At 35.2% G+C, this 13156-nt stretch overlaps 2 protein-coding genes across 5 annotated transcripts; both read right to left on the bottom strand.

Annotated features, from left to right (window-relative positions):
• Window positions 1-3058: 3058 nt before the first annotated feature.
• LOC110928986 (BRASSINOSTEROID INSENSITIVE 1-associated receptor kinase 1) lies at window positions 3059-6533 on the bottom strand. Of its 2 annotated transcripts, XM_022172072.2 has the most exons (7): window positions 6309-6528; window positions 6067-6199; window positions 5893-5964; window positions 4883-5026; window positions 4487-4558; window positions 3764-3835; window positions 3059-3320 (listed from the first exon to the last, which is right to left on the bottom strand). In XM_022172072.2, the coding sequence occupies exons 1-7, from the start codon at window positions 6406-6408 to the stop codon at window positions 3233-3235; spliced, it is 681 nt and encodes a 226-aa protein (XP_022027764.1). In that variant the 5' UTR covers window positions 6409-6528; the 3' UTR covers window positions 3059-3232. The 2 variants fall into 2 exon arrangements, with proteins under 2 accessions (XP_022027764.1, XP_022027765.1); XM_022172073.2 differs by lacking the exon at window positions 4487-4558 and having other exon boundaries at window positions 6309-6533.
• A 2502-nt stretch (window positions 6534-9035) lies between these two features.
• On the bottom strand, window positions 9036-12422 carry LOC110928985. Of its 3 annotated transcripts, none has more exons than XR_004889417.1 (5): window positions 12175-12406; window positions 12033-12069; window positions 11919-11958; window positions 11382-11631; window positions 9036-9311 (listed from the first exon to the last, which is right to left on the bottom strand). XR_004889417.1 is itself a non-coding variant. In XM_022172071.2 (5 exons), the coding sequence occupies exons 1-4, from the start codon at window positions 12334-12336 to the stop codon at window positions 11481-11483; spliced, it is 375 nt and encodes a 124-aa protein (XP_022027763.1). In that variant the 5' UTR covers window positions 12337-12413; the 3' UTR covers window positions 9036-9311; window positions 11382-11480. The 3 variants fall into 3 exon arrangements, 1 of the variants encoding a protein (XP_022027763.1); XM_022172071.2 differs by having other exon boundaries at window positions 12048-12069; window positions 12175-12413; XR_004889416.1 differs by having other exon boundaries at window positions 9036-9546; window positions 9603-11631; window positions 11919-12069; window positions 12175-12422.
• Window positions 12423-13156: the final 734 nt, after the last annotated feature.

The following is a 13156-nucleotide window of genomic DNA, read 5'->3' as shown; positions in this document are numbered from 1 at the left end:
CTTCACCTTCAGCAGAAGCAGCATCAGCAAACACAACATCCGATGTGTCATCACTCTTGAGAAAGTCCAAAGTAGACATGACTGAAACAAGAAAAACAAAAATAAACAACAGTGATATAAAAATAAGGAAACACAAGAAAACAAAATGCATACCCTGACCATCCCTCATAAGCACAGGATCACGGTCCAATTTATCCCATAAAGTGCTTATCCCCATCAAAACCAACAACGGTTCAGGAAAAGGGCGAAGCCTGGAAGGGCATGTCCTGATAGATTTCAAAAACCAACTGTCTAATTCATCCTCAGAAGGTTCAAGTTCGTTAAGGACGGCATCAAGATGCCTCCAAATCATCTTAAAAGGAACAATAGACTCTGAAAACCAAAAGAAACGATCTTTCCATGAACCAAGAGTGGTCACCATGGATGAAATCAGGCAAACATCAACCTGAGAAGTTTCAAACGTAAACCAGTCGCCATTCTTTGCCAAACGGAAAAACGGCGAAAGGACAAAAGAGGTGGATCATACCTGACGGCCCTACACAAAACTTCGAAATGCAAAACCCTAGCAAGACCTTTAGGGTGCAACTGACCAAAAGAAACTCGATAATACTCCATCACATTAAGAACAAAAATGGATAAAGGATAACGAAGGTTCGAATATTCGAAGTGTTTGCAAAATAAAGCAATAGAGCCCTTCGGACATTGGTCAATGGATTTGTCCAAGCCTAGAGCCTCTGGATTAAACCGTGGATCAATCCCCCATTTCAGGCAAAATGCCTCAACTTCTTCTTGTGTAAGACAAGAAAAACTGGTAGATTGATCTTTTCTCGCACCCATGATAAAGATGATCAAAAGAAAAATGAGTAGAGAAAAATAAGACTAACCTGATGAACGGAAGAAATTTTGTGATGAAACTTGAAGATATGTGCGAAAATTAGTAAAGGGAATAGTCTCTTGATAAATAAGAAGATAAATAGGCCTGGTGGTTATCATTATGGACCTAGGATTCGTTAACTGACGTCTGCAAAGACCGTCAGGGCCGTCAAATCAACTGTCTTTTCAAATTCATATTTGAGACAGTTTCGCCGCCCAAAACACGAACCCTCGAACCTTTCAAGACTTGAAGCTCTTAAGCCAGACAAACAAAACTGCACTAAAAGTCAGAAGCCTTTGAGCCTACACCACAAATACCTCTGACTTGGGGGGCTGATGACGTGGGTAGCTCAAGCTTAATAAACTAACTATAAGTGCAAACATAGCTTAAAGGGTTGAAGGGTTAAAAGGTTCAGGAGAATGGACAGCTGTGGTGAACAGCGAAAAGCATGGAACAGTGATGTGTCACATCACACTTTACGTGTGACTCCTTCACTCAGCCGCAAAAGCACACACATGAAGGGAGGCACTCTTTTATCCGCAGGTTAAAGCCTTCAACCCTCCAAAACGGACGACTCCCTCTCTGCATTCTCGGATCACTTAGTCAAAGGTTTCCCATTTGAGAAATACATTTCTCTATAAATGACCACTCCAGGTCATTTGACAAACACCCCGAAATCTCTGACTTCTCCCTCTAGAACTTGCACATTGCATGTTCGATTCTTCACTTACACAAATACTATCACATTGCAGCATTTGAATCTTTTTCAATCCTAAGATAAAAGCAATCGATAAGGGAGTGATCTCACCCTACGTATTGCATAAGTAGGGGGACTCGTAACCTGCGTTAGGCAAAACAAGACTCTTGAAACCTTTTGCCTAAGCAGCCCCCACACTATACTCGGTCTCATATTTGTTGTAGCAACATTAACAAAGGAACACGAACGTAGCCTTGTTTGTGTTTGTGTGCTTCGTTTGCAGCCCTAGGTTTCAATGTCATTATAGGTCTTTGGTTACGGTCTACGTACACACCAACTAGTTTCGGATTAAAGACTTTTTTATGTATCTGTAACCTGAATCAAATAGAACAAATTATATGATCCATGAGTCCATGAGCATCACAAAGTTAATGGGTGATACTCGGGGTAAGTCACTTACCGTAAGTGGGCCTAGTCAGATTTATTGATCTAAGTCGGATCTAAAAAGGTTGAATGAAAAGTTTATGGCTCAGAAAAAGAATTGGACGAGTCAAGTCAACCACTGTTTTGCAAGTGGAGCATATCTATTTGTCGATGTCCTAATGTTGAAGATGGTAGAGGTGATCATTTTAACCCATTTATATGAAAAATAAAATGTGTTGATTCAGATTGTGTTCAGTTAATTACAAGTTAAACTTGTAAAATAAAAAATAAGTGCCAATCAAGGAAACAGATGAAACGGATTAAACAAGTCAAAAAATTTCTGAAGTAGGATTACGTACTAAAAACCTCTTAGATTTGGTCTTGCTACCTGGTAACGTTTAGAAAACACCAAAGAGACGGATAAAAAATAAGTGTTGATACGATAACCCAACCCAACCAAACTTGTTTGATCTAAACTGAAGATCGCCCATTTAAAATTGTTACAGGAACACATTTTGACTCACATTGAGGGTCGGATCTATGTTATGATTAGCGGGGAGAAAGGCCCCGACTCTCTCCACTCACTTGGAACCCATGTATTTAATATAAAAAAAAATATCTCTTATTTTGTTATTTGCCTCTAAATAATTGGAATCATACACCTTTTATACCCTTACGAAATGGAAACCCCTCACCATATCTCCATAGCTTTTTAAACACTTAACAATTAATTAAAATCCCACTTGAACACCCTCCAAAATTGAGAGTAAATCTCCCTTCATATAGCAATTTTTACACTTCACCTAAAAAAATGAAATTGTACAGTTACACTAATGGCTTTAACTTATAATATAAATTACAAACAATTAAAAAATATTATATGAACGGTAATTAGTTATTTGATTTTTTTTTCATAACATGTAACTAAATATATCAATGACGTGACCTGTTTTTACCAACACATTTTACATTTTGGCCCCCACTGATGTAAAATTTTAAATCCGTCAGTGCCCACGTTACTACCACATCTATAAACAGGCCACACATTCAAGGAACACATGAAGTACTAAATAGTTCACCAACATTATCTTAGCTCTGTTCACTGTTGGATTAGATAGCTCAAATTTGCACTTTAGTGTTTGGAATAATAGGTGTAATTGAAGTATAAGAATCGCTATGGAAATGACCAACACTCATGGTCGTAAAGTAACAACACAACATGAAATACTCGAACGAGATTATGAGTTCAGTGGAGCTGGGGCAGGGGCTGGGGCTGGAGGAAGAGGAACAACCACAGGAAGTATCAACTTTGGATTATTGGCAAAACTGAAATAAAACAAGATTTTGCAATCAATAGCAGGAAGTGGTGATGTGATTTAACTTAAAGGTGACAATTTTGACCCATTTATTTACGATTGGGTCAGTTTGAGCTATGTTTTATGTCTAGCAAGTAAAACAAATGAAAATGTTCTGAGGTATGTATTTAATGTATAAAACCTGCTAAACTAGATTATTCGAACAAGGATATTGATTTTGAGAGAATATAATTTTTTCTATCGTATTTAACACAGTTTTTGTTAGCAAAAAAAAAAATTAGATAAAAAGTTCAAGACAAAAAGTGTTTTGGGCTAACTCAACCTAACCCTTTCCAATTTGTACAAAAAAAAATAGTCATCTGACCCAACTTGTCTTGTCCTGTTACCCAAACTACTCATTCAAGATCTATAAGTTCACGAATCATATAAATGATAATGATAATGATAATGGACCTGATAGGTGTGAATAGTGAAAAGGAGCCATTGTTGGGAACATATCCTCTCAAATTATTGTTTGATAGATCACTACGAAACAAGAAAAATATCAATCAGATATATATTTTTGAGAAAATCACCAAAAGGAACACTGACCAAAGGGGTTTAACAAAATAAACATTAGAGACGTCTAGTTATAGAGAACTCATGCAAAATAAGAAAGACACGTGTAGGGAGAGTCTTAAGGCTACCATTTTCTTTTTTTCTTTTTCTTTGGCACCACGATTTTAAACCGAAATAACTTTTTCATATGATAATATATTAAAATATTACACAAAATTAAAGAGAACAATTCTCTTTAATTTGGTGTAACTTTTTTTTTTTTTAATTTTATCGTATGAAAAAATTATTCACGTTTAAAAGTCATGGTCGAAAATAAAAAAAGAAAACGTTAGGCTTACGCTATTCCCCAACTTGGAGGTTATATGTAGCCTTTTCCGAGGAAACATCAACATAGTCTTTTCCTTCAAAAACTGGCTAGGTGTCATCACCTTATTGGTTGTTAGCGTGGGTCCATAAAATTTAAGTAAATGTGAGTTCCCTAAACCGAGACGTCTCCCATGTTTATTTTGGTATATTCCCTAAGTCAATGTTCATTTTGGTGATTTTCCCTAATTTTCTTTGTTGCAATATATACATTGAAGGGTAAAACCGGGTGATCCGGCTTTAAAATATACTCACAGAACGTGTAGTGTAGTTATGGTAGTTAATGAATATGGAATATTTCCTGTCAAATCGTTGTTGTTGAGACGACTATCCATGCATAAGAAACAGAGAAACAACACAATGATTTTTCAGATAATTGCAACCATAATTTACTAGTAGTAGATTGAAAAAAGCTAAAAGTGGAATGGTTAAAAGTTTCAAAATCCGATAATTTAAAATTTTATACTAATTACTGTTATAATATGTTGTTAAAAAATTGGACGAAAGAGTTGGTGGTCAATCCAATCCTGCCACTTAAGTGCGTTAAAGAAAAAGACTGATTACCCAACCTACCCATTTTGCCACCGAGAGTGAAAGCTAATTAAGTTTTAATCTAGTAAAGTAAAGAATGTGAATGATGCGAAATCATACAGATTGCGAAGTTTCTGAAGCTTGCCCAATGTTTTCGGAATGTGACCTTCTAACTTGTTTCTGAAAAGATCCAAGCTTACTAAGCTCGTTAAGTTCCCAAGATGTTGAGGAATTTTTCCGCTTATGTTATTATTGTATAGCTCCCTGCCAAATATGAGTATGACGTTATATAGAACCATGTTCATAGGTAACAACTTCAAATGGTAAAATGGACATCTAGACCGGTTGGGTTAAATGGTAAATTTGGTAGGGTTGATACTTGAAAGGCATGTCAGGTTAGCTTGGTACAAATTAATATTGTCCAACTCTCACCTTTTCTATAAAAATAGATAATTAATGGGTCAAATTTGATTTCTAAAATACCATTAAAATAAATATTTTTGCTAAAAAGGATTTCAAAACATGTTTGGTCACTTTTTCGCTGTTTGACCTAGGCGAACAAAAACCAATTAACGAAAATCAAAAAGAACAACTAAGACAAATACTCGACTGATTCAGTTTTGTTTTCTTTTGAAATTCAAAAATTACGGTGCAGTTTTGGTTATGCCTTGATCTAAAACCAAACCAAACCAAACCCAACTCCAAAATTGAACTATAAAACCGAACACTGCAGAACTTGTTTGAATGTTAGTTATCTGATTTATGGTCAAAATTCATTATTTTGGGCAAAAAGTTTCATTATTAAATTGATTAATAGCTGCTTAACAAATTTTTAAGCCAAAGGTTTGAGGCCCAAATTAATTATTTTGCGCAAAATTTTATGAGGCCCTAAGAATTCAACCCCATATATAAAAACCAAAAAACTGACTCATAACCAAACCAATCATACAAAAACCGAAAAACCAAAACCAAATGGTATTCTGAAACTGAAACTGAAACTTCAGTTTTGGTTGGGTTTGAGCTCAAAACAGACCCATACACACCCCAACCGCTAACTATTTATTTGGTTCGTTAGAGTAATATATGACCACTATTAAACAAGGGAACTTTGTGGATAAAGTAACACTTACAAGTACTGCAGATTCCTAAGCTGACCAAGTTGTGAAACAAGTTGGCCAGTCAAGTTCGCACTTCCAAGATCGCTGCGTTTAACAAACCACAACCAAAAGTAGAATTCTTTGCAAGACTTGGTGATAAAAACTTACTACCATTTCAAATTTTATAAAAGTTGTGAATAAGCTTACATTCGAGTAACACTGTTGTCTAAGTTGCAAGTAACATGATACCACATACATGGATTGACGAGAGTTGGATCCCAACTTTGCAGAACGTTGTTAGGATCGCGTAACTGTTTCTTGAAGGCATACAATGCATCACCTGTCTTACACATAAACTCACTTAATTACTACTTACTGGAATGAACTATCTACTGAAGTTCTTTAGACCTTAGTTTACTTATTATAAGTGACAACAATAAATAACATACCTTCAGCATTCCCATAAACAATGGACACATTTTCTAAAACCAAAATAAGCCAGAGAAGAGCACAAGTTGAAATCAGAGAGTTGATCCGACCCATTTCCATGGGTCTTGTTTGGGTCAAGCTAAAGCCTAACAATTACTGAACAAGATAAAGGTATACAAATGACAAAATTGTAGCTTTAACCTCCGCTCATAAGTGACAAACTGTATTTGTAGGATCCATAGACCACAACTAAAAGAGTTGAATTGACTTTTGGGAGTCAAGTCTTCTAGAAATTCTATATTATCTCTCATTTAAAAAGGTAAGTGGTGGTTGGAAAAGTCAATGATTTGAAGCGATCTTTTGATCATTTCCTTCATTTTCTTTTTTTTAATTGCCTAATTTCCATATAATTTACATTTACAATTCAAACTATAACTTATTGGTCCATAATAATTTATACTAACAACTAGTCTAAGTACCCGTGTTATACACGGGTGGCTACACAAAAAAAGAAAATTATACTTTAACAGTGTTGACGTAAATATTTAGTTATATATACGTTTAAATATTAACAGAAATTATAGAGAGTACAACAAATAATTGAAATACATGAATACCATAAAAATTCACAACACATTGAAGATCTCTTTATATACAACATTAGTTGTTTTATTTGTAGGTTTGCCTTCGTTGTCAAGTATTAGTAGCTTGACTCCATCTCGTGTTTTAACCCTTGATAAAGCTATGTACAATTGACCATGTATGAAAACTAGTGGTCTCAAGTACAAACATTTGTTGTGTTTATAACTTTACAAATTTGAATTTAGAGAAAGAGTAACTTGTTATGGTATGAATGCTAAACTTGAAGCCATTCCAGACGTAGCACCACCGCTACTATATTGTTTATCATTGAAAGGTATAATATCAAACATATTTAATAACATCAATAAGTTAAGACTTAAAGACAGTCATATATGTCATATATGTGAAAACATACTTTTTAGAGACTTTGGCTCAAAACCCCAATTCCAACTTCTCACCCAAATATTAAAACCTATACTATATATATAACTTAATGTACTTAATTAACTCCATATATGAATTTCCAATTTAAAAACTTTTCAAACAACAAACATATATAACATAAGAAAAAAGATCTTACAAACTCATCCATTAATGTGCTAAACAGTAAAGGGACACATTACACCATCAGGTCCAATATTTAAGGCCCAAATAATTGTATAAATTTATACGATTTTTTTAAAGTCCTACAAATCTTCATTAATCACCAAACTGGCTAACAACATATTAACCAGAAACAAAAGAATACAACATCCCCAAGTTAACAAACTATATCCCCATAAAAGTTAAATAAAAAACAATTCAGCATCCCCAAGTTAATTCTCGCCCCTTAGACCTATTCCACATCCATATATAGCCAACGATTCGGATCTCCTCGATCAGATTCTCCATAGTTACATGTTTATGGTTGAAAGACGCTCACTTTCGCCACGTCCATACGCTCCATACGGTTGTTTGGATGACTAAGTATACTGCCTTTTTCTATGCATCACAAGCACTTGGATTAATTCCGATTCAATCAAATGTGTACCAAGCCAGTATATAATAAAGTCACTAAGCTAATTAATAATTTTATAGCCCGGTACACCCGGTTGAACTGTCCGATACACCAGGTTAAACCGTTTTTAAGCCGAATCCAATACAGTTTAAAAACCAGATTTTAAAACATTGATTATTCTTGCAAACCAAAATAGCAGGCAGGTCCCGAAGAGCAGCCATGTTTAACGCTTCCAATAAATGCCCATGATTGCGAACCAAATCTGAAGAAGATATTCAAAAAAAAATCCATGTTCAAAATTCATTTAATCACGGGACTAAAAGTGACCTATTCCAAAGTTTTTTTTATAGATGAGATAATCAAACTCTATGTTGACTTACCTATTGAACTTTGCCCGTACTCGTGATACAGGTAAATAGAATTGAAATTTGGCCTTCGAAATCAAAATGCACAAATTGAAAAAGTACCTCCAGCTGAGAAGATGATATGATTAGGGCCTTTGAATCGCTGGGTCGTACAACATTAAAATCGTATCTTGACAATTAAAACCTGCGACACCCATTCATCCATCTGCTAACCCATTTTCCAATCTACTGATGCAATATTTTTCATATCTATGTTCTTCGAATCGCATACCTTCAAAGCTCCATAGCCACTGTCGCCAATACTCATCATATAACCCTACATCACACTCGATCCTGAATTACATCATGAAAGATCAAGAAAACATACCTAAATAGTTTTTGTGTTTGAGCCAATTGAAGAAGTATGAAATCGCAGGAATTGGATGGATCTTCAAACTAACTCCAAGATATATGCCAAGATATATGAGATTGAAATTAGGGTTTTAAGGAACAGACGACGTATTGGAGAAGATTTATAACTGATTGATTGAGAATTGAGTGGTTTCTATATAAATCATTTTGCCGCGCAAACACTAATTATCGGATCAAAGACCATTGCCACATCATGGTCAAATGGTCAACACTATTTATAAATTTTGTATCTCAATATCTCATAAATATTATTAAACTATTTAAATGAAGTTTATTTTGTTATCAGGTTTCCAAATGGAAGTCAATCAAGCTTTAGATATTTTACACAAACATAATTTAAAAATCGTACCATATCTTATCGAAACCAAAGGTTTTATCTGATTGCTTATTACCCATGTTTTAGGTATTAATTACTTCTTGTTTATCCTTATTTCAAGTAACCACAAGAGCTGGCTTTGCCCTCACGTCATCATCATCACTAAGTGGCCTGAAAACCACACATTATTGAATATCGACAAACTTCACATCGTTAATGAGCTTTTTTATCTATAAACACAACCTATTGCAGGAAAGCTCATCGACCAATCTTGCTCAAGAACTTCACAATCTCCCATCTTTGACTTGCCATCGCCATTTTGTGCTTCCATTTGCAACGTGTTCTTCTAACCCTAAAATAAAGACAAAAAGAACTCAATTTTCAGCCCTAAATATGAAATACTTTAACATATAAATTAAGATATGAGCAAGCAGTCGTCTGTCTCTCTCTAAATTCCGCACTCAATTATTTCTTTTCTTACAAATTAGCAGCTACAGGCTACCCACATATACGTAAAACATGGCATTAAGTTAAAATAATATACACAACATGCAGATGTTACTACAGTTACAAACACATGTTTACATCTTTAAGTAGCAAAGATTTCTTGAGGGGCTTTACTTTTTCTTTTTCTCCTTCTCACTGTCCTTCAGGACTTGTGTTCCTTGGGCACCAGGTCTTGGCTCATTATGAGTCGTGCCACTTTCAGTTGCGTTGCTAGCAGCTCCGTGCGAACCTTCATGTCCATCGTCAACAGTCAAAGTTCTGGCAGCAAATAAGTAGTACTTAAGCTCTCGCATCCCAGTTCTTTCCTCAGCCATGATGTCGTTCGTTCTTAATTGCCTCGATTCATGCTCTATTTATCATCGGGCGATGATTTATGCAAGTAGTTTTGACCACGCAATCACCAACCAATTGTATTTTAGTAATAATGATAAATCATATTGTTAGGTTTGAAAAGTTAATCCAGTGGTACTGTAATAATAGTAATAACAATAGCTGAAGCAATGTGTGTTGTCACACATCCTTTTTTGGGTCCAAAACACCTTTAATAACGCAAATGTCACTCTCATAGTTAGTTTTCACAACTCGACTTTATCCTTAATTCTCCATCAACAACTCAGAAATCAGAACGCCACTCTCTTTCTCAATCACCCTCTCAATCCCTAGTCTACTTGTTCACAAACAAAAACACGGTTATATTATATTAAAGATCAGATCTCACCCGCGCGATATGCCCCCATGCCTTCATCGCATGTCACCCACGACATGTCTTACACTAAGATCTATAGCTCCACATGTCAAATGCTCTATAATGTGATATCTCTAAGGCCAAAGGGTGTGGTCATGACCACCATGACCCTCCACATAGGCATCATGTCACCCAACTCTAATTCACAATAAAAAAACCCACTGCTCTAAGGGTGAGGTCATGACCCAAACCACTAACCCCTTAATTTTTTTTTTTTTTTTTGTATATTTTTGTCTCAAAATCATCAAATGGGAGGGCCGTGATAAACGTGGTTCAATCCACGCGAACCACCATCAATAAATAAATGGAATTCAGTTTATCTCTATTTCCCATGGCGGATCCAGCCCTATTTTGTTGGTTCATATGAACCCACCTGGTTTGCAAAAAAAATGAAAAAAAAAATTAGTGAAAACATTGCATGATTTGAAAAAAAATAGTGAGAATACATCAAAACGAACCCACCGAAAAATTTTCCTGAATCCGCCACTACCATGCCCCACAGCCTAACTCGCTATAGAATAATTGTTTTAAAACATCCAGTTATAGCAAATAGGAAATTTGACTGTATTAATTCAATATACTAAAGGATCTTAAATTGCCTTTAAAAGGAAATATAAATATGGTTAGGGAAAGGGTGGTCACATAACACCAGGTCAAACCCCATGACTCATCCTTACCTTAATATAACCTAAGCACCAACATAGACAAATGGATCTCGCCTGACCAAAAGCTACGGGTCGGTCCTGGTTCAACCGAGTTGGACCAAATTGTGTCCCGTACCACCTAAAACTAAAACTATAAGACCATCACTAATGCAGAGGCTCTTAGCAAGTGATGCGGCAAATTCCCATACCCTGCCCCCGATTATATCCCTACTAATTTCTGCTTGAAAAAGCATATAAAATATTTACTCGAAAAACCACATAGACAAATATAACATGAAATGCAGGGTTGGTAAAGAGGGCAAAAAAGGTTATACTAAGAAAATGTTGGTAATGAGCATCTTGAGAGCATGGGAAATTTCGTAAACCACATGGGCCCTCGATTTCATAATCTTTTTTTTTTTCATAGTAAAGAGCTAGTATGGGATATGTTACAAAAAGTGTACATAATTACTAAAACACCCTTCAAAGCATATCACATAATTTGACAAATATTTTAGATTAATACCTGGATGTTGTAATCCTTCTAAGTTCTCATTATATCATTAGATATCACAGCAAAAGATCTGGACAAGTGTGTGAACACGACTAAGTGAGTTATCAATCATTATAGAAACACGCTTGGAATGGTCCACTCCGTTTTGACCCTGATCAAGCATCTCCAAGTTGAACGTATCTTATGTGATTGTAGGAGGAATAAGAAACTGGATCGGACCACCAGCTTCAGGGCATACCTTCCAAATACCATCAACAACGATCTGCAAAGATGATATCAATTACAGGTTAATCAATTTGGGTAGCTCGTCGATATAGGTTAGGCCGGCAAACCAGGTGGTAAAATATAAACTTAAAGCTATATTTTTAAAATATAATAATATAATATCTTTATTTATTTTGAAAAGATTTAGGAAGTTGGCACTTGAACACATCATAGGCGAATTCCCACTGATCATTCATCTAACACGTCTAACCCGTTTCATTTTAGCTTCATTTTATCTGATTGTTTTGTACTTTATTCATTTGACCCGTTACCACAATAACATACCTGAATTGACCCGTTTCATGATCAAAATATTCATGATATCCTACATGAGAAGCACACGAAAATCATATCGGTTTCTCTTATAATAAAGTGGGTTTTGTAATAAAGTGGGTTTACGGTGTCACCGAAAACCTTTGAGCAGCAAGCTTTGAGACTGTAATTAGAAAGATAATTATATTTCAGTTGGTATTACAAGAGATTAAATGGGAGCTACACAACTTGATCAAACAAAAATCTTAAAAATAAACAGTTTTGGTACCGTCATCATGTACGTTTCCACTATCAATTGATCCACTGTAAGAATGGTGTCTTCTATAGCCATTTGCCTCCTCTTCTGCAGGATACGAGTAACAACCATAAAGCAAATCAAAACCACAGTCAAAACGAAACCCCACATCAATGAACTAAAGTAAGACGCCATAGTTCATTACCCATAGCCTCTCTGGCAGCCAACATCAACGAACTAAAGTAAGACGCCATAGTTCATTACCCATGGCAGCAACAAAGACTTAACGTTTTCAACATATAAACTGCAATATAATGAACACTAAAACATTAATCGGCATAAAAAAAGTAAAACCCCACATATCAAGAGCATTCACTCCAATATCCTTATATCTCCACATAAAACATCATTCAAAACCTAAAAACTCAAAACTCATTCCCAAAAACGAAAACCAAATTACAAATGCTTTCTAAAATCAAATCATTAGACAAACAAAACTCGCCCGAACACCCATGAAAATAGGCAGCTGAGAATAAGAAGATTGATACGATTAATTGATCATCAAATCTAAAATTAAATCTAGAAATCTAGAATTAAAATTAACAAATTTTTCAAACCAAACTCTCAGAAACAAATCATCGAACACTATGAGTGCAAACCATATGTAAAAGCTACAAGTGAACAAACACACACTTAAACCACAATCAATGTAAAAGATGTATATACCTAGCATTTCGGATGAAAAAAATCAAGGAACATTTAAAAACACACCCTTTGACGTATTCCGAAATATCAATCTATATTATCAAAGAAAAAGCGAAGACTGAAGTGACACTCACCAAACCTAATTTAAACAAAAGATTGTTTACATGTTCCTCTTTACCATTCTTTTAGTATGTGTCTTTCAATAGTTCACTGCCACACCTCAAATACTTAACCTATCAAATTCATGAAAAACAATGATTAACCTGCTTATACACACAAAAAAAATAGAACTGAATACCTTGTAGTGGCT

The sequence above is a fragment of the Helianthus annuus genome, chromosome 3, assembly GCF_002127325.2.
Source record: "Helianthus annuus cultivar XRQ/B chromosome 3, HanXRQr2.0-SUNRISE, whole genome shotgun sequence".
In the NCBI taxonomy this organism is placed as follows: Eukaryota; Viridiplantae; Streptophyta; class Magnoliopsida; order Asterales; family Asteraceae; genus Helianthus; species Helianthus annuus.
The sequence above is the reverse complement of the archived record's forward strand: the minus strand, read 5'-3'. Positions and strand labels throughout refer to the sequence as shown.

Excerpts from the sequence above, each read along its gene's own strand:
- LOC110928985 (XM_022172071.2), bottom strand. The coding sequence starts at position 12,336 with ATGGCGTCTTACTTTAGTTCATTGATGTGGGGTTTCGTTTTGACTGTG. Across the intron at positions 12,070-12,174 it reads TGGAAACGTACATGATGACG|TCTCAAAGCTTGCTGCTCAA; the intron begins GTACCAAAACTG and ends TTCTAATTACAG. Across the intron at positions 11,632-11,918 it reads CATGAAACGGGTCAATTCAG|ATCGTTGTTGATGGTATTTG; the intron begins GTATGTTATTGT and ends TCATCTTTGCAG.
- LOC110928986 (XM_022172072.2), bottom strand. The coding sequence starts at position 6,408 with ATGGAAATGGGTCGGATCAACTCTCTGATTTCAACTTGTGCTCTTCTC. Across the intron at positions 5,027-5,892 it reads CTTAGGAATCTGCAGTACTT|GGAGCTATACAATAATAACA; the intron begins GTAAGTGTTACT and ends CATATTTGGCAG. Across the intron at positions 3,836-4,486 it reads ATAACTACACTACACGTTCT|TGATCTATCAAACAATAATT; the intron begins GTGAGTATATTT and ends CTTGTTTCGTAG.